This window comes from Zonotrichia albicollis, chromosome 6 (assembly GCF_047830755.1).
Source record: "Zonotrichia albicollis isolate bZonAlb1 chromosome 6, bZonAlb1.hap1, whole genome shotgun sequence".
In the NCBI taxonomy this organism is placed as follows: domain Eukaryota; kingdom Metazoa; phylum Chordata; class Aves; order Passeriformes; family Passerellidae; genus Zonotrichia; species Zonotrichia albicollis.
In genome coordinates this window covers 25,911,849-25,931,813 of record NC_133824.1, presented here as the reverse complement: position 1 = coordinate 25,931,813, position 19,965 = coordinate 25,911,849, and the positions used below count along the sequence as shown (strand labels likewise).

Genomic DNA, 19,965 nt, shown 5'->3' with positions numbered 1-19,965 from the left:
ATTAGAGGGATTTAACAGTGAAAATGTTAGTCTCAGGGCATTGTGTGCAAACTTCTCTTTAACCAAATGTTGACTCAATTATAAGACAAAACCGAAAATTTATTCTTTCAACTTACCACAGATTCTTTTAGAACTAATTTGACTATTTGTACCAGGCAGAAAACTGATTTAACTTGATATGTTACACTGAAGCTGCCTAAGACAGCACTGCATCAGTTCTGCCATAGTATAAATTTCAGCGAAGTAAATTCCATTCATTCAAGAAAAATCTTAGAGTTTATTTTCCTCCAGCTTCTGCTGCTTTTCTGCATTTAAAACTCATGTAACTCAAATATTATTAAAAAAAAATCCTGCATTTTTGAAGTAACATTAATTTTAAAAAACCCTATATTAAAAAGAACTGAAATGATACACTAACAAATTACTTATGTTTCTTGGGATAAGAGGTGAATTCTAGCAGTATCCTGCAGCCCCACAGTACTAAAGTGAATATTGCTCCTCCCTTCCAGCCCCTGCTATGCTTCTCAAACAGCCTAGGGAAGCATCAATGTAATACTGGGAGTTAAAGTTTGGAGAAAGAGATTTGCCATTGAGACCTGTTCTTGTCACCACACCCTTCAACAACATGAAGCTGGTGGGAAGTGAGAGACTGACAGCCCACCATCTTTAAGAGTTTATGAAGTTGCGCAAAAAATATGCTTGGAAAAGCAAGGGAGGGTTGAAAAGGCTGAGACAAGAGAGAACAGGAGACCCTAGCAGACAGCAAAGGACTAAAATATAGGTGGACATTCGCATCCTCCAGCTCCTTGGAGCAGAACACAAGTTAACTGGTTCCTAGGCATTAATGTGGAAACTGGGAGAAGGGTCCTACTAGCTCTGCCTCTGAGCATTCCCAACTGTCCTGGGATCCACCCTCCACAGCAGCAAGCTGGCGCTGGGGGCATGGGAACAAGGTGCTCTATCACAGTGTCTGTATCTGATTCCACAGCTGGCCCCACACTGGGGAAAGCTGCTACTGATTCAAGGGATGCTGCCCTGCCTCGCTGCTTATGATGCCTCAGGTTTTAGCTTTCATATTTTTTGGATTCTCTGCTGCTTTAGTGTGTAGTTCTGAGCTTCAGATTAAGGAATAGTAAGCTCTTTTCACAGAGTACGTACACAAAGCAATTCCTTCTCTAGCTGGGGACCAAGGACACATGATCCAAATCTCAGGCCCAAGAGCATAAACAACAGTGGACTGAAGAGAGAAAAACAAGAAGAACGGGACTTCATAACCTAAAGCTGTAATTGGACAATTAACTCAAATATGCAAAATGGACCAGAACTTCTAAAAGTCAGAGACCTCGTGACCGGTTGTCCATTTTGTGACCGTTTTGGTTCATCTTTGGTGTAGCCCTGGCTGGGCTTGTATGCTGCCCAAGGTGTATCCATTGAGGCCTTTTAATAAATCCCTACTTTATTCTTTAGCTCCATCTAGCCTCTGGTCTAGGTCAGCATTCACAAGGCATCACTTAGATATAATTTCACATATTTAAGGTACCTTTGAAGATAGCAAAAGCAGTAATAATATATCTGAAGAGATTAAAAGCTAAGGTTAAAAGATGTTACATACACTTTATTTAAATATAGTAAGAATTTACTATGAAATTATGACAGGATTCATAATGACAGAATATTTTCTCCAAGTCCTAGTTGCTACTGGTTTCAAAACCACAAACCCAACAACACTTCTAATAACCTAAAAACTGTGGAAGAGCTAGGAAAAGAGGTCAAATGAGTTGAATTAAAAGAAGAGCAGGAAATCCTGCTTCTTATTCTAAGACGTGACAATGATTTATTCCTTTAGTATGGACCTTACTGTAGTAGGGTAGTCAAGTCCTTGGTCTCAATCTGAGTGACAAAAGGTTTCTGTAAACAAGCAATGGACCATTCTCCCAGTACAGAAAGAGTAGGAAGCAGCAATTAGGACACATTTCAGTTTGGTAACACTGTACTGATCCAGTGGTTTATTTAGATTAGCTGCAGCCCTCTGTTTTAAATAAGGAGACCTGTAAAATTTATTTAGCTTCTTTGATCCACTGTGTTTAATGAACACAGCTCTACATTCAAACCTTAATCTTTCTGAGCCTGAGCAACAGATTGTGTTTCCTTCCTGTTATTACCTACCTTCCATGGATTCTGAGGTACCTTAGGTAGTATTAGGGTTATAGTACTTAATTACTACTGAATTTAATACTTAATACAGTACAACTTAGTCATATACCTCTCAAATAAAGTGATGGAAGCAAAGACTAAATACAATTCAGTTTAGTTTGGGTTTGGTTTCTTTTTTCATAAGATAGGAAAGGGTTTTTGAGTAGTTCTAGGAAAAAGCTGAATGCTGGTACTGAGATCAGTTTTTGGCTGGTGTGTTATCAGACCATGAAGGAGCCAGACAATAGTTTTCCCCCATTCCTTACAATTCTTCTTAACCTTTTCAGACTGGTGCATATTTAGAAATAAAAGCTAGGCAGATGGATAGGACAATATGATAGAAATGCCAGGCATAAAGCAAGTGGACAGGACAGTAAAAGAGCAAGTATCAGTGAGTAAAGCAGACTCAAAGAGCAGCAAGGGGACATTATATTCAAGGACCAGGTGAAAAGGCATGAGGAAAATGCCAAACATTCAGCAAGTTGCTAAAGCAGTACCAAACATTCATCAGGTGCCAAGCAGCAGAAGAGCAATTGCACAAAGTCAGCAGATGCACTCAGCAGGAAGGCAATGCCAGGCACTTGGAGCAGGAGACAGGGCAGCAGGAGGCCAATGCCCGGGTACAATCTGACTGAAAGGACGGTGAGGAGGCAACACGTGCCAGTCAACAGATGGACAGGCCGTAGGTAGTCACTGTCAAGCAATTAGCTGCTCAAGAGGCAATGCCAGACAGCCAGGCAAAGGGCCAGGATTTCTGCAGGACAATGCCACACAGCCAGCAGGTAGAGAGAATATAAGACAGCAGTGAATGCCAGGCAGTCCCCAGACAAGGCAGAAAAAGACCAAAGCCCACCAACAATCAGATGCAGCTGTTGGCAAGAGAAGAACATAAGCCTGCCAAATGACTGACAGGGCAGTAGGGTGGCAGTGCTTTTTCAGCAACTCAGGATACCATGAGTAAAACAGTCCCAAGAGTCTAGATGCTCACCCTTTGGTAATAACATTGATCAGAGTGAACCATGAAAATCCACAGGAGAATAGCACACAAATGGAAACAGCAAATGAGTCTGACCCTAGCACTTGGGGAGGCCATGGGACCTTCCTATAAAACAAAAATATGAGAATCCACAAGAAAATCAAACAAATGGGAAAAATGTGTCTAAAAACTGTTTCTGATGATGATTAAAAAAGCAAAAAAATACTAGCAAAGAATTAGTTTGGAAATGATTGGGTGGGATTGAAGATGTTGCTTACCCCTCTCTGGAGCCCACATAATGGGAATGTTGGGAATTTCTGCAGCAGAAAAACAGAAGAGAAAAGGGATTTCTGACTCCCAGTTCAAGGAAAGCATGTCAGTTTAGGACTGGGTAATCTCTTTGGGCAAAAAATAAGAATTCATCTGAATCTTTGCCCATCCCCAGATACATGCCTTTATGGAGGTTTTTGAAAAATTTAAGAAGCCCAAATCACTTTCATCTCATGACCTCCCACCCTTGTTCCCCAAAACCACACTTACCTCTAGCACCTCTAGTATAAGAGGGGAAAGGGGTTGGTCTTGTGAGCTCATTCCCACATCCACTGCAAAATGGCTTGTGAAGTTGCACAGGAGTACCCATGAGCCACTGCTGGCCATTTGTGAGATAAACAGGAGGCATCATTAACTGTTGCTCATTATCAGTGCAGGTTGGTGCTTGAATTTGGCTTGGGCACACCCACACTCTGTGTCTCTAATTTGTCTTTTGAATCTTGAGGGGCAACCCTCTTCTAAGTATCAAACTTATCAGCACCTATTTGCTACCTTGAATATTCTCTTGTCTTCAACTTAAGCATTTTGTTATTTAACATGGTTGATTTTTTTAAACAAATGAAACTGTTTCAGAAATCTTAGCTGCTGCTTTATTTCAAATACATGCAATGAACTCTGAAATGTAAGAGCTGAGAAAATCCCAGCACTAATAAAGTTCAGTAATTTAACTCACCTGTCATTTAAATAAGGAGACTTTTTATTCAGTATTCTACCTAGAAACTAAAAGAATCAACCAAGAATCAAACTTTACTATTTCTGTCTACTTAGAAGTCCACATTTTGTGTGCATTTATCTGGTTGCACATTCAGTTTTTATTGCCATCACTGAAAACTTGCACTTCACTTTGACAAGGCAGTGATATGAAACAAGAAGCCAACTCTTCCCTCTTCAAACTGTAGAGGACCTTAGATAATAGAAAGGAATCATGAGCTTTTTGTGCCATTGCTGAATCAGGATTTGGAAAGGTTGCAGAGACAATCTGTATGAACTTGCCATGCACTCATATGCAACAAAGTTTTTAAAGAATACAGTAGTGATGGGCTAAGCTATGGAACTTTATTTATACTGATCTCTGGGTATCAACCACTCATTCTTCTCCTAGCAGAGCAAGGCACAAGAATAACAGAGGTTAATAGAACTTCAAATTTAGAAATTTGGATCATAGAATAGGAATTTTTTCCATACCCAAACTTTTCCATATTGAAAACTACTATTTGGACTTAGAACAAAATGGCAAATAATTTAGGTAGAGAAGACCAACAGACTTCCATTATATGATTAGTAATGGCATAAACCAGCCAGGAACTGCAAATACTGCCTGAACCAGAGATACCAGAGTACAAGGTAAGGGCACACATTGGCAGTTTTATAAAATCCTGTGATTTTGTGGCCAGCAGGAACTACAATTAGCTGCATCACATCAAGAACAAAATTGCCATCACCTTCTCTCTGAGGGGAAATATTTCAAGCTTAATGAAAATGAACTATGACAAACTGATCTCAGTGTACCATAAGAAATTGCTTATTTGTGGAGGAAAATATGGACTTTGAAAATCCAGTGACAGTTTAAATGTCAACAATAAATAACAGTAGGTTATGCACCTCACTATTTAGGTATTCTGATGAAAGAGTAACTAAGAAAAGAATACATGCATGAAGGGACAAGAAACTAAAATATAGTCTAAATAAAAGTTAGAAAGTAATTATTTTCTTGTCCATAACTGATAAGACTTTCATGCCTAAGCGTGACAATAGTCATTTTGGTTTTCTATTTTGGTACTTATACTGAGTCAACATTTTGCTAAAGCTTCACTGCTCCATGTGGTAGCAATTAGCAAAAGCAGGAGAAGAACTAGTTATAATCCTAAGAATAACTCCTGAAGGCAGCTGCTTTCCAAGACTCTTCTAGTTTCTTTCCACTTAGTGGTTGGAAAAGCTCCTACACAGCAGGGAAGAAGTAAATGAGAAATTCTCTATTCTTTAATAAGTATTAGTTTTAATGATCAACTATTTTAATAATGAGTCATTTTGCTATTCTGGTGTGCTAATGTCAAAAGGACTAACTCACTCAATTTTTCATACATCTTAAATCCAAACTGGTATTTGCCATCTAGTTATTATGTCTTTAAGCTGCCTCCACAGGGAAGTCTCCCTAACATGTCCACATTATTTTTTTGTTAATTTCCCCTGTGTTTAGCTTTAACTAAACTCTTTGTACCATGACCAGAAAAAAAATCACACATTAAGGACAAAAATTTCAGGCCTGACACTATTTTCAGGATTATTTTGCTTGAACTTGATGCTTAATTTTGTTCAGTTTCCTATTATCTGCTCTGAAGCCATGCTTTAATGGAAACTATTTCTAAAAATGCCTAAGAGGAAAAAAAATTCCAAAAGTTCCAATTTGAAAATTTCATTATGCAGAAGTCCTATGGCAGGCCTATTTTTCTTCCCCAGTTACAGAAAGGACTGCAAGATACATTCACTGTTGTGGCTACACTGCTAATAGTAGACAAGCCAGTTCATTTAAACTAATAGAGAAATGTCCACATGAGCTGTGGGCTCTACAGTGAAAACACAGCTAAAAGGCATCAGTAAAACCAAGAGGGGAAAACCCTTCTCTTTATGGTGTGCAAAAAGCACACCATAATCATGTTGTTCATCTGGGGGTACTTTTGGAAGTACTGGGCTCGCTCATGCAGGAACCATTTGCCCACTCTCGGGACATGCCAGCCTTCTTCCAACTGCCATTCCTAAATTACCTTGGAAAAAACCCCTTTAATTTCAAAATTAAAAAAAAAAAGTTGAGATTTCCAGGCTCATTACAGTGGCTTTGTTTCTCATTTTATGAAACACTCAAATTCCTTACTACTGTTTTACTGGTCTTTTCAGCAGAGCTTGCAAATATTTCCTACATGTTTCAAAGTCAAAAAACACAGCCTCTATTTGCTATTCAAAAGTATTAAGGACACTTTAAAAAAAGGCAAATAAAAGCTGATCCTCAAATGAGCAAAAATAACCAAAGGCTTAATGGAATTCTATTAGCATTACCTTTATCATTTGATAGTCAGACAACTTTACACAGAAGGTTAATAGATTAGTTAAGTAATTAAAAAGATATTTGCCCCAGCATTTTCAGCCAATACTATCAGGGTTTCACATTTTCAAAAAGAGACAAAAGCAGTTCATGAATTCCTTTTGAATTCAGGAAATAAAATAGTTTCATTACTAATTTCAGGATCCATTTGATTCAAACTATCTTCTCTAACATCATCTAACATACAGAACATAAGGCTGTAAGTGCAGGATGATTCATTTAACATCATCTATGATTTCTACAAGAAGTACAAGATAAGTTGAGTTTTATAAGACATTTCTCCCACTAGCCAACTCTTTTGATTTGACAGAATTAAAATGAAGAAAGCAGCTCTTTAGGAATTTGCTTGTGTGATTAATCTCTTAAACCAACAAACCCTAACCCAAACACATAAAGCCTTTCATTATGACGATTTTTTTAGATTTTCCTGGCTCAAGATTTCTATTATCAGCTACTTTACAATTCTCTTTAGTAGGTAAAGAAAGCCTTTGGTACCTTACAAAGCCTTTAGTATTGTACACTATTTCCCAAAGAAAGTACAGGCAAAATCAAAGTTATTTATCAGTGTTCTTCATGATAAACTAAACAGACTGAGTAGTGCAACTCTCACAGAAATAATCTCTCTTTTTACCTTCATATTTCTACCATCATATTTGTTTTTACCTTTTTCTATATCCATGGTGGCAGTTGCAACTTTGTAAAAGGAATGTCAATAAAAATATGCAGCTTTGCATTTTAAACACATCAATCCCATATACAGACAAGTATTATCTGGTTTTTTTGATGGTCTTATTTTTTTGATGACCTCTGATGGCTGAGTAATGGAGCTGAAATGGAATCTGCCTTTCTTGCCCCTCACATTTCTCATTAAAGAAGTCTGAGCAGCTCGCAGGTGTTTCCATGCAGACACTGCAGTTGATGATAGCACAACCAAGCCCTTCAGTGATGAGAGTGTGCTACCGAGAAGAGAAGAGAAGAGAAGAGAAGAGAAGAGAAGAGAAGAGAAGAGAAGAGAAGAGAAGAGAAGAGAAGAGAGAGAAAGCACTCTTCAGTCCTTTGTAAGTCAGCTAAACCAGAGTGGAATTTCTCAAGACACAGGTACTTCTATAAACTGACAGTGTGCTGTGTGGTGCAAATAATTTGTATACTGCTGCTTCTCAAAGAAACTGGCAATAGATGTTTAGTGAAAACTGTTCTGCAACTAAACATATAAATTTTGCTATAATCTCATGCCTTCCAAGAAAGATTAAAAACCTAAATATATAATTTTAAATTGAAGCATTATGGCACATAAATATATTTGAATTTTATAACACCAAATACAGCATATCAAATAATAAATTTTATTGAAAAATAAAAGCAGATGAGATAAAGACCTAACCATATAAGCTAGGAACTGCCTGGAGGACTGAGTAAAATCGGATGGTACTTTACAGAGTTGCTGATAAACTTCCAAAAGAGTAGCAGAGAATTTGGAAGGGTCTGTCAGAGAGCAATCTGCTCCATTTAAGTACCTTTGTTTGATAAGATGCACGTAGCAAGGTTTTGTAATGCCAATCCTCCAGAAGGAAGCTGGGCTGGAAACAATTTCCTAAGAACTATGAAGGCCTCAAAAGGTCAGATGTCATCCATACACAGCACATGTTGTTATACAATAGCTCACCACAGAAATCAAACTTAACTCAGAGCAAGACCTCTATTAAGAGATATGAAAAGCTACAGTTTTAAAAGAGACTACAGAAATATTTTCTTAAAATAGCTATTAAATTGGAGGGTACCTGGAATACTGAAGGGTGAAAAACTGAAACATTACCCTGGGTTATTAGAGGTTGTACAATTTCATATTATTCCTACCATAAAATTACTTATGTCCCATGTGAGATGAAGGCTTCATTCCTCCACTCTATGGAGCCATCCTGAAGTGACAGTTTGTACAATAGAAATTATTTGCTTTTGGCCCAGTGCCAGTAATAAAACATTGCTGAGGAAGAACAGAAGTAGTCCTATATCCACAATAAACAATACTAGAAATCCTGCTGCTCTGGAAAGGCAGTATTTGAACTAGGGAGAACAAAAACCTACTGTATTATTTCTAGTTTAAGTTGCTGCCTATTGAATGGAAAATGTTATTTGAAAAGTTTAAGTCTCAGTGGATTTGGGTTACTTAGATGGCATGTGTTGCTGTGAGAGTATGGATACAACATGACAATCCCATTGTGTCATAAGTACCTCATTTCATTAACAAAGTTAAAGTGGAAGCGAACAAACAGAAAAAAAACCATATAAAACCTGAAAATAATAGAGGTCAAGAGGGTTTCCAATATTACTTGAGACAGAGGAATGGAAGAATATATATATTAAAATAGTCTGCAGAAGTAAAATGTAATTTGAAGAAAAAATCCATGAGAGATACCTTAGGGAATGGGGAAGAGTCAAATAATAGAGAATTTGCATTTGGCAATAACTATAAAAATGCTGATGCAATTTTGAACCGAATATAAAAAGACATACTACAGAAGAATTGAGACTTTCTTCTATCCAAATATGGCTTCTGTGTGGTATGTTCGGAGTATTTGTTTATCCTGAGCATGATTTTTCAGAAACATTGACAAATAGAAGGGAGTTCCAGACAACAATGATTTCTTTTCATGAGTTCTTACAGAACTCTGATGAAAGAATAAATAAGTACGCATGTATTTTCAGACTAAATGAAAACAAGTATGTGTCTAAATACATTTTAAACCAGTCCATAAATATTGAAGAATATAAACAACAAGAACTGAAAGAAGATTCACAACTTTTTCAGAACACTCAAAATTACTGTAAGGAAACATCTGTCTAGTGTTACATGCTGGAAAACAGCTCTTCTGTGGTTTTTATCAAGTATTATCTTAAAATCTTAGGGCTCAAAACTACCTGCAGTGCGGATGAACTACTTGTGAATACACACTGTGACACAGCTCAAGAACGTCTATCATCAGCTGAGGACAATACATTGATTTCCACTGCTATTATCTAAGTACATGAAATCTCATAGATGGGCAAACAAGACTTGCACAGAATCATACTAGAGACAAAGGATAAGAAAACAGCTAGAAGACTGTTAGGAGACAGACAAGTGAATTTTTTGAATGTACAGTTTTGCAAAAGAATAAATGTAAAAATATAGAAGACAGAAAACTGAGCAGAGCACCCATATACATAAGATTTTTTCTTTCCCTTTGTACTGAGCAACAGCAACAGAGAAAATACATTAGTATTGCAGAAGGGTACCTTAGTGATTGATAAAAATGCTGCAAAATTCCTTAATTTTTTTCACAAAAGTTAATGTATACTGTTATCAACATTCTGTAAGAACTACCACTGAAGTGTTGTAGTTCCAAGAAATAAATGTATGCATTTGGAAATACAAAATGAAAGTTCCCTAAATAAACTTGGGCCATACTTGGATCTCTGTCCAGTACACTTTTAAAATCAACAAGCAGACTGTATGAGCAAACTCCAGCAGAGATTTAAGGGCTATTCCCATAAATTAGATGCAAAATTACCTTGTAAAAAAAAGTGTATCTACAAAATTAGGCTTACACTTCAGCTTTAGTACAAATGCAAACTACCACCAACTGCCATAACAGTTAAGAATTCCAGGATTCACTAGTAATGCCTATAACACACTAACTCTCAAATTCAGCCATCCATTGAGTGAATTTGGTTTTTTAAATATCCACAAACACTTCACCACTTCTACTTGTGCAGCCAAGAAAGTGAAGGATATTCACACTGCTGAAGCAAACGGACCTTTGCCCCTCAAAATGTGAATCGTAGGAACCATTTCAAAAGCTCCTCTCCACACACGAACTAGACTGAGGCTATAAATTTATGGATCAGAGACAGGCAAGGAAAATCACATATGGTGAATATTCCTAAATTTTCTAGTCCATTACAAGAAAAATTGTTATTACACATGACTGAAACAACCTGGAATGGTTCTGATACAGTGTTCAAAAGGAAAAGTGAGTGGGGAAACTACCAATTTTTTGGGATGCTTAATTACATATTTCTGAGATAGCAAGAAGCAATTTTAGCTACATTATGCTAGGCACTTAGTTTCATTTTTATCAATAATTAAAAAAGTCAATTAACATTAAGTCTTTGGGTTGCATTATTATTGGGAACTACATTTATTGTGTATCTACAATTATATAACTATAGAAAAGAAACGGAGAAACCTGCTTTCTAATCCAAAGTACAGGGGAATTAAGGAGAAGTAGGACTGAAACATACCAGGGGAAGTATGATTCAACAGACTACTGTATCTATTCTAAGGAAAAATAGTAAAACATTTTCCAGTATCAAATTCAATTCTAAAAAGTTTTAAATTACATCTCAAAGGTGACATCTCTACAGCACAATACCATGACCACATCCTTTCATTGTCAGCTCAGTGATGAGAGCGTGCTGAACCAATACCATACACACAAAGGTTGAAAACCAATTTCTACATAAATGCAAGTCTTCCTAAAGGCTTGTTATTGCACATTTCATGTTGACATAATGAATTTCCCATTTTTGGTTTTCTCATTGACCCAAAAGACATAAAATATGGGGACAAAACTTAGGCTTCTTAGTATGTTTTTGGTATGACACATACTGGCAAACTAATTTTCTTCCCTTAAAATAATTTGTTTGACTGAATGATGTAATAAATCCTATAATAGGAACAATGTTTGTCATCACAATTTTTTAATAACCTGGGATTCTATATCTCCACTGAGATTAGACTTAATCCAATTTAAATAAGTGAAAAACAACGCAGATTTTCTTCAGTACAAGTTATTAATGATTTTTATATCAATGTGTTTTTATTATACAGAGACATTAACAACTCAGATAACTATCAGAATGGCTTACTCAACCAAACTGATGAAAAAACATCCCTATCTGTATTAATTAGTATGAGTAACAGCAATGCAGAGTAAAGAATATACTGGGTGCTTGTGCATAGAGTTCTCATTTGTTTATTTTTTGTGCCATATGCTGCTTGAGAATCTGTAGCTAATTTTCTGCACTGGCTACAATGCTTCGTCTGGCACTGCTGCCCAGGCTTGACCCTGCACAAAGGAAAAGTGAAGCAGAAATTCATCCCTCCTTCTCTACCCAGTCCTGGTTACACAACCTTCAAAAGCATTATGTTAGTTTGCAAGAAAGAGACAAATTTAACCAACTCACTTTTCACTTGTGGTGTCTTTAGCAAAGGGAATAATCGGCAAACCAATTTTCACTATGTGCCACACTGTGTTCATCTTAACATTGTTCCCATTTCCTGATACACTGATAACCCCCCAGGTTTTAGTTACTCTAGTTACTCAAGGTTTCTATTTCCATCAGACGTAATGAACAGGAGCATTTTGTGTACATGTTTCTCTAGTTACACAAATGTTATACAATAAATTAAAAAAGGTTTTTAATTCCTAATGGAAAAAAAAATGAACTTCAGGCATGTGACAAAACACACTTGTAAGTAAAAAGCATTGTAGATACGCTATAAAGAACTCAAATCAACTGGAGAGTCTAAGAAATTGAAAACATACATGAGTACTTAAAAGAAATCTAGGTATGTTTAATTGTGCAAATAAACACAACTCACTCAATCTTAGTTCTGCCTGTTAGTGAACAAAATTACACCAAATGAAAGATGTGATTTTCAAAGTTCATGTTAACCTAATTTGGAACATTAAATAACAAAATACTACAAGAACAATCACACAGTCATTTCACATGACAACTCATGGCCATACGGTCAGGTTAGGTTAAGTTTCTCATTTTTCCCCCCTTACTTTAGCTTCATGTAAGTGTAACGTAGGCAAATTTCCTGAGCAACATTTACTGGTGCATTACCTCCACCTCTGTGCCTGTTTAGATTTTTCTGACAAGCAGATCCATCTCTCTTATGCCACTCTTCCTTGCACAAGACACAACAAAAGCCACACAAAATTTTGCTTAGCAGTGTTGTACTGCAGTGCTAAGGAAAATGACGCCACAAAGCCATTAGAATTTTGTTTTGTGAGAGGACTGCAAAACCATTAAACTGTACCACATTTTAGTTTGAAAATTGTTTTGGGTCAAGAACCCAAGGTCAGAGTAATTCTCTTGTGCTATATTTTCTGTTATTTTTTTCTGATTACAAGTTGTGTAGCACTTGACCCATCCACAGATACTGCAAAGAAAAGTTACAGAGAAAATTAAAAAAAACCAAAAAACAAAAAATACCTCCCCTCCTCCAGACTCATGCATTTTTGCACCAAAGGGCAGATTTTTCTATTCCAGGACTATCTCACCTCTGGAGTGACATCTCGCGGTGCAAACCCTGTTCCTCCCGTTGTTAAAATCAAATTAAGTTCCTTTTCATCACACCAATCTATCAGCGTCTCCTGAAAGAGAACATGAATCCTGTCAGATCCAGCAAGAAATGGTTTTATCAGATAATACCTGAAGACTTGAAATGTCTTAAAACAGAGACACACACAATATGGGGAATTATAAACCACTCATGGCTTTTTATACAAAGATTTTAAACCAATATTTATAATCAAGATAAGACAGAACAATGCAAGTATCTACAAAATATTATTTTGCATATGGAAACTGAAATCCAGTTCTCTATCTCTTGACCTGAATTGGAAAACAAGAACTCACAGTTATTAATTTCTACTGTTGTTTATTTTGATATATAAATATAATATTCTTTGATACACATTAATAGAGTATGTAAATTTAATTTGGATTACATAATTGATTCTTGTAACAGTAACTTTGGTTTGCATGCTGCACTTTTTCATAGCCTGAAAAAACCAAGAACCACGTATCTGTAAGCCTAACTACCCAAAGATTCAATAATGCACTTGATGCAGCAGGTGATGATCTATAATCATCTTTCCTACATTCCCCTAATAACTCAACAGGAGTGTGTATACCCATTCCAAAGCTGGACTGAGAAATCTGTCATTTAAATGCAATGACTTATAGTTCTGGAAAAATCATGACACTAGAGAAGTGTTTAATTTGATTTAATATATTCATTCAAAAAAATGACTTTTTAAACTAGGTTTCAAACTGTGACAAAAAATTGACATAAGCAGAAGACTTATTTAATGTTAATGTGATTATCTCACTTATTCTTCATACTCGACTGTGGGCCAGCACAGCAGAAGCATGTCTGCCTGGAGTGCAAAATTCACTGTGTTACCTTAAGTACACTCATTACACAGTAAAGTATCATCTGCAGAGATCATATCAATTATTGAGAGAGTTATCCATACTCTAGAAAAGAAACAACATTATTTAAAAATGCTAAGGACAAATTTAAGTTTTGGGAGCATTATATGGGGAAGGAAGGAATAGTTTTGGAGATTGTTGGCTTAAAGCTTATTATTTATCACAAAATTAGCTCTGGAAAATATAGTGGTTTAAAAAGCTTAAAATAAAATGTCTCTAACAATTGAAAAAGTACAACCAATTTAGGTAATCCTCAGCTGTATTTTTGCAGGCCTAGTACTGCTATGTAATTCTCATGTAACAGAAGGATCATATTCAAACACTTAAAAATTACAGCTAGAATAAACCTATGTCTGACTGCAAGCCCCACCACACCAATACATCCAAGGATTACTAGAAGAAGTGGCAAAACCAAAGATTCTGTCTTTATTTCTCCTTCCTTTACTCATTACTTCCACTTCCTCTTTGCATTCTCTCTTTTCTTTATTAAAATCACATTCATCTTTTCACTCTACACCTTTGGAGAGTAACTCTCTAATTCACAGGGTTGTAAGTGAATATACCAGAAGTTTGTTATTTGAACATTTCAAATAAGCTTGGGAAAGGAACAAGGATAATGCCTCAAAGTTGTACATAAATAAATGACTAGTAACTATAGCTCTTGTGTTACATTTTGAAAAAATGTGAAATATGGTAGTAAAAGAATTTTAGGTCTTAAAATTCTTCGCTTCAATAACACAGTCACACATCAGGAAATTTCTTTCAAATAGGTGGCATCTCTATCATCTAGAAACATATTTGTCTTGACTTAAATAGGTACACATTTCAGAGAACAGTTTGGAGAAGCTCAGTTTTTGGCAACGTTAGACCTTAATATTGTATTTATTTTAAAAATTAATATGGTCAGGGAAACATCTTCCTATAGAAAACAGGATGGATAGATTTTCGGCATTTGGTTTGGTTTTTTTTAAAGCATAATTTAGCTTTGGATAAAATAAAACCTGCTAAATTTCTTTTAACAAGCAAATAGATCCTTCCTCTGTTCTCATTTTGCTACAGTTCAGTAATACTTCCATTAACGAGGAGAGAAAAGGTCATGTGATATCCTACAAAAAACTAAAGAAATTAGCATCCTAACTCTTCAATTAAACTGAGCAATAATTAAGTGCCTATTCCTGCTACTGCATCAGTGTACCTAGGCAGACTCCTAGATAGAATTCTCAATCAAGTTCTAGTTACAGTAAAGAAACTTTCAAGCTTTCAAGTAGAAGACCTTTAACTACAAGGCAGTGAGTTTGGGTTTCATTGTACTTTAGAAGTGCAAATTCATCACTCAGATATTTTAAAACCATGGAAAAATACCCAAGGCTTATATTCAACTTATTTATTTTCTTGCTAACCCAAAAAACTGTGTCCCCATGAAATATTCTCATTGCTGCAAAAGTATCTAAAAAAGGAAGCCCCACGCTCATCAATTATGAACAAATTGTGGACTCAGAACAGGTAGATTCTGTACTGGCTTTGCAGGGAAATGAATTTTCTCTGTCTTCAAATGAAGATTTCTCTAGGCAAGTGACCTGATATTTGGCTTTACTGACGCCATGCATGCAAAATTATTATATAACATTCAACCAAAGAAAATTTAATTTAATATTTTTATGCATATTTCTCCTCTTCTATTGTTTCACTGATGATAAGCTTTCGAGAGAAAATGGCTAGGTCAACAGATTATGTAAAGCACTATTATTTCATTCAAGCCATTGGAATGACGCTGATGGATACAAAATACAGTAGCTGGCTCTGAAAACAGTCCAGTAAAATTACCACCAAGTTTTAAAAAGCCAGAACAAAGCTACAGAACTCCAGGGCGGGAAAAACCCCAATCAATAAATAGCTTAATACTTTTAAAAATTAGTATTCTAAAGCAGGCTTTATAAGTTATTTTCCAGGGTCAAGGTGTAACAGAAATGTAGTCATTACAGACAGTTCCTCCACAAATAATTTAATTTCAAAAGGACACAACCATTTCAGATTTCACTGAAGTCCTAAAATAATTATATTAATTATGTCTTTCTGATGCACAGAAGTAAAATGTCAGGCCAGCTGTCTCCTTAAGCTTTAGATTAGATCTAGTTCCCTGTCCTCTTTACCTAATTTCTCATATTTTCTCTCTCAAATACATTTAAATTTCCCTCATTCAAATGAGTAAGAAATCCTTAGGTATAACAAACAACCTCTTTCCATCTCTTGCTCCAAGGAGCTCTTGCTTCTATCAGCTCCCTCTCTCCCACTACATGGAACTACTCATTGGAGTTCCTATGCACTGCCCAGTATTGAAACTACTTCAATTATAACACTACTCAACAAAAACTTTGTTTATGATGCTTGAATTTTCTCATGACCAGTGTTAATTTTACCAGTGCAGAGAAACCTTGCGTCATTTTTTCTCTTAGTCTTTCACATGTGAATTTATTGATTTAAAGACCAATAAAGATCATTACCTCAGGGAAAAAAAGCCTACAGGTACAGCTCAGTGCAGAGACCCTATGTATTTGGCAGGAACAAATTCATAAAGGCACCACCACATCAGGATACACTAATTTGCAAAATCATAAAGGCACCACCACATTGGGATACACTAAGCCCAAAAGCTGTAGAGATGCATTTTGGTGGCGCCACCTGACATCTCAGTCAGGGAACTGCTTGACCACTCACTGACATATTTCCTTCTGCAGAGGTAACTTAAGCATCTCCAAGTCCAAGACACAAACCTGCCATTAGTCTAAGCTGCAATGAGCAAGCCACAAAATTTTGGTAATTTCCTTTTGTATTTCAAACTAGTTCCAGGGCTCTGATTCTTCCCTATACCACACCCTGCCTTGATCTACAGCGTTCAAGAGAGAGAAAATACATTATGCTTTAATTTGGTAGGGTTGTCCAGCAATGCTTCATGATGATCATTAGGTATTGTTGTATTTCTAGTAACTCCTCTTCATTAATAATTTCTGTGGGATAATGTCTCACCATGATGCACAAGAAACCTGATCACAGGATACACAATTACAATAGACAGGGAAGTGGGATATTTCATTTCTCCATTCTTTAATCTCTGCGTAAGTGAACTGGAAAAACAAATAGGGATTCCTTTGTGGAACGAGAGGAACAATGCCCTAATCTTTAAAGATAACTAAGGTTTGTGGATTACTTATCTTAGCCAGAAATTTAAACTTGAGACAGGCTGCAAGTCTCCTCCAGTCCTCCTAGCACTACTATCTGGTGGTTTTTCACACAGACATTGGGACTACGAGCCTTAACGGGAGCAGAAGCACTACAAAGCACATGAAAATGGTCATTGTGCATCAGATTAAATGCCTACATAGAAAAGCTGAAATCCTGATGATTTTTCCTTTTCTATGATGCTACAGTATATGGCACGTCATGCCTTTTTTTTATTGTCCTATTTTCGCCATCACTGGTGTGAAAGTGTGGTAACACTTCCACATGTTTATGCTTCCAAAATTACTAGAATATCTTCCTTCAAGTTAATATTCTGGTGCTTATCATTTAGATAAGAACGTATACATTTTTCTGATCAATACATAATTTACTTCATAATACAAGGTTTGTAAAAATAATTCTCAATCCGCACACATATTTTCATATACCATAGCCACTAGAACATGACATGTACACTGTTATAATTTAAAACATCCAGAACGAACAGGGAAAATACTGAAAACAGTATAAACAGGGCAGGATTTCATAATGAATCCAATGAATCCATATAGAATTCTTTCATTCTATATTCAGTATTGAAACTAGTTAAACAATTCTTAATTCCATAGTTAACAAAGATGTTTGGCATTTGGCCCATGCTAGATTTTTCCAGCACAGTGCAATTGTGAAGTTATTTCACCTTATGTGCATCACTAACCATACAGTAAATAAAATATATAAAAATTTTAACTGCTGCACAAATATAAGTGTTAAATATGGATCTTAACTATGGAAAAAATATACATTTATTTACATTGGACTTTGAAACATAGGTAAGTCAGTATAAACTGGTTTACAGACATGCATACTATCCAGAAGTATTCTCAAAACAACTTCAGGTGACTTAAAAGATCACTGTGGCTTCCAGGACAAACTACTGAGAGTCTTCAGAGATGGAGAAGCTGTGTTCTCCAGAGGGGATCTCAAAATTACAAGCTTTGTAAAATTATGTAAATTCTGCATTTGCAAGCAAATCCTGTTTACTTTAGGAAAATACATTTTTAAATGCAAGGAGAATCATAGGACAGTATGTTTTTAAATGAATAGTGATCAAATAAGTTAAATTAAAAAATATTCATATATGAAAAGCCATAATATATATCAATCTATTTTTCTTTCACACTTTTTGGGCTCAAGCTTGAAGAGCGTACAAGATAAATTTCATGTATGATGATTTAACATCATCACAATGAAGAAACTATAATGAATGACAATACGACAAGACAGATCTGAGAAATTCAGCATAGACACAGATTTTCTAGGAAAATGGGATGCAGTTTCAAGCACTGAGTTCCAGGAATATAAAAATTAGAACATTAAGATCTCATTACAATCTTTACTTAGTCATGTAGCTTGGACTACCCCAGAGCCCAGCTCACTAAAGTTAAGCCTGATTCTATGACAGGAAAGAGCATACATGAGTCAGAAATTCACGTCACAGCACACAAAGCAGGAGAAAAGAAGAATGAAAAGTTGAGGTAACCCATTTGTTCCTCATTGTATTATTTAGGAATTTGAATTTTCTCTATTCTATGGATCATGGCTTGTACATTATTTTAAAATATAGACTGGGGACTATGCAAGAACACGAATACCCACAAAGAAAGGCAACAAAGTAAAGAGTGGAGTACAACATTAAGTTTGAAAAGCAGGGAAGGTCTTCGAAATGTTAGCATATTCTTGGAATTAATTTCATATATTTTTGCCCTACTTCTTGTGAGGGTTTTATTTCTTATGCTAACAATCCTTTATTTACTGTTCAAAAGCTTCCATGAATTGTGGAGGCCTGAAGATACTCATGTGTGGAGCAACAACTTTCCAAGAAATCAATTTCAAAATTATTTAAGAATTTCATAAAATTAAACATTAAAGCATCATGAAAACATGTGTGTTGTTTTCTATTACCTCCATTCCTTTTATCCTTTCCTCACCAGCAGAAGGCAGAAAGTAAGAGAAATGTTAGGAATATGTTCAGTGTAATTACTGTAGTCAAGAGACTTGAATGAAATGCAATTATGTATCTTACTGTGTCTAAATACAGCTTTTCAAATGTTGAGATTTTACAGAACACAGTAAGTCATCTTTCAAAGATCCTACAGGTGAATTTCCAGTTTTCAGCATCACAGTTATGTTGCAGTTGTTTTTTTAAATACTAAGCTAATGTATTAAAGGACGTCATAAAAATGTAACTATTTTATTGAAATGCAAAACTAAAGGAGGAATGGAATAAAAATGTACTCTATAAATGGCTTACTTTTTAAATGGAAATTTAATTACAGGCATTTTCCATTTAAAGTAAATTGCAGCTATCAAGTATTTCAAGGTTCAACATACCAATGCAGTCTGTAACACAGACTTTTTAAAAAAGTACTTCATGTCTTCTAAAGCCTACTATTCAAGGTAATTAGCCCTAAAACAGAGGGGAAAAACAAGTAGGTTCTGAAGTGCAGTTATCAACAGAGTTCATCTATGCAAACAGGTAAGGGAAGTCTAACAGAGAGATGTGCAAACACTGAAGTGTCTGGTCAAACCATCATGACTGGAAGAGCCAACACTTTTAAGAGCTGAGACTGGCAAAAGAATTTCTCATTATTTTGATGGAGAGAGGTAAAGATAGTTGAGGCCATGTACAAAGTCGATTTCCTCTCAGAAAAACAAAGGAAAGATTCTTATTTCAAGCTACCTACCTTGACATACTAGCCTTAGTATGTCTATACTAAATATAGCTATACTATAATTAAGAAAAATAGTGAGTTGTTGTATGATTTAATAAATTGCATTAAAAACTACAAGTAGATTTAGGTCAGAACAAACCATGCAC

At 35.7% G+C, this 19,965-nt stretch overlaps 1 protein-coding gene across 28 annotated transcripts in view; it reads right to left on the bottom strand.

Annotated features, from left to right (window-relative positions):
- The window catches only part of GPHN (gephyrin), a 271,807-nt gene that overhangs the window by 116,574 nt on the left and 135,268 nt on the right, over positions 1-19,965 (bottom strand). For 16 of the 28 annotated variants that reach the window (XM_074542808.1, XM_074542813.1, XM_074542812.1 and 13 more), the window contains exons 4-5: positions 12,932-13,024; positions 3,448-3,486 (exon numbers count right to left, since the gene is read on the bottom strand). The exons of 1 other annotated variant lie outside the window; for it this stretch is intronic. In XM_074542808.1, coding sequence (XP_074398909.1) covers positions 3,448-3,486; positions 12,932-13,024 — 132 coding nt within the window. The remainder of the gene's footprint in view (positions 1-3,447; positions 3,487-12,931; positions 13,025-19,965) is intronic. 11 more of the 28 variants (XM_074542809.1, XM_074542835.1, XM_074542829.1 and 8 more) reach the window with 1 other exon arrangement.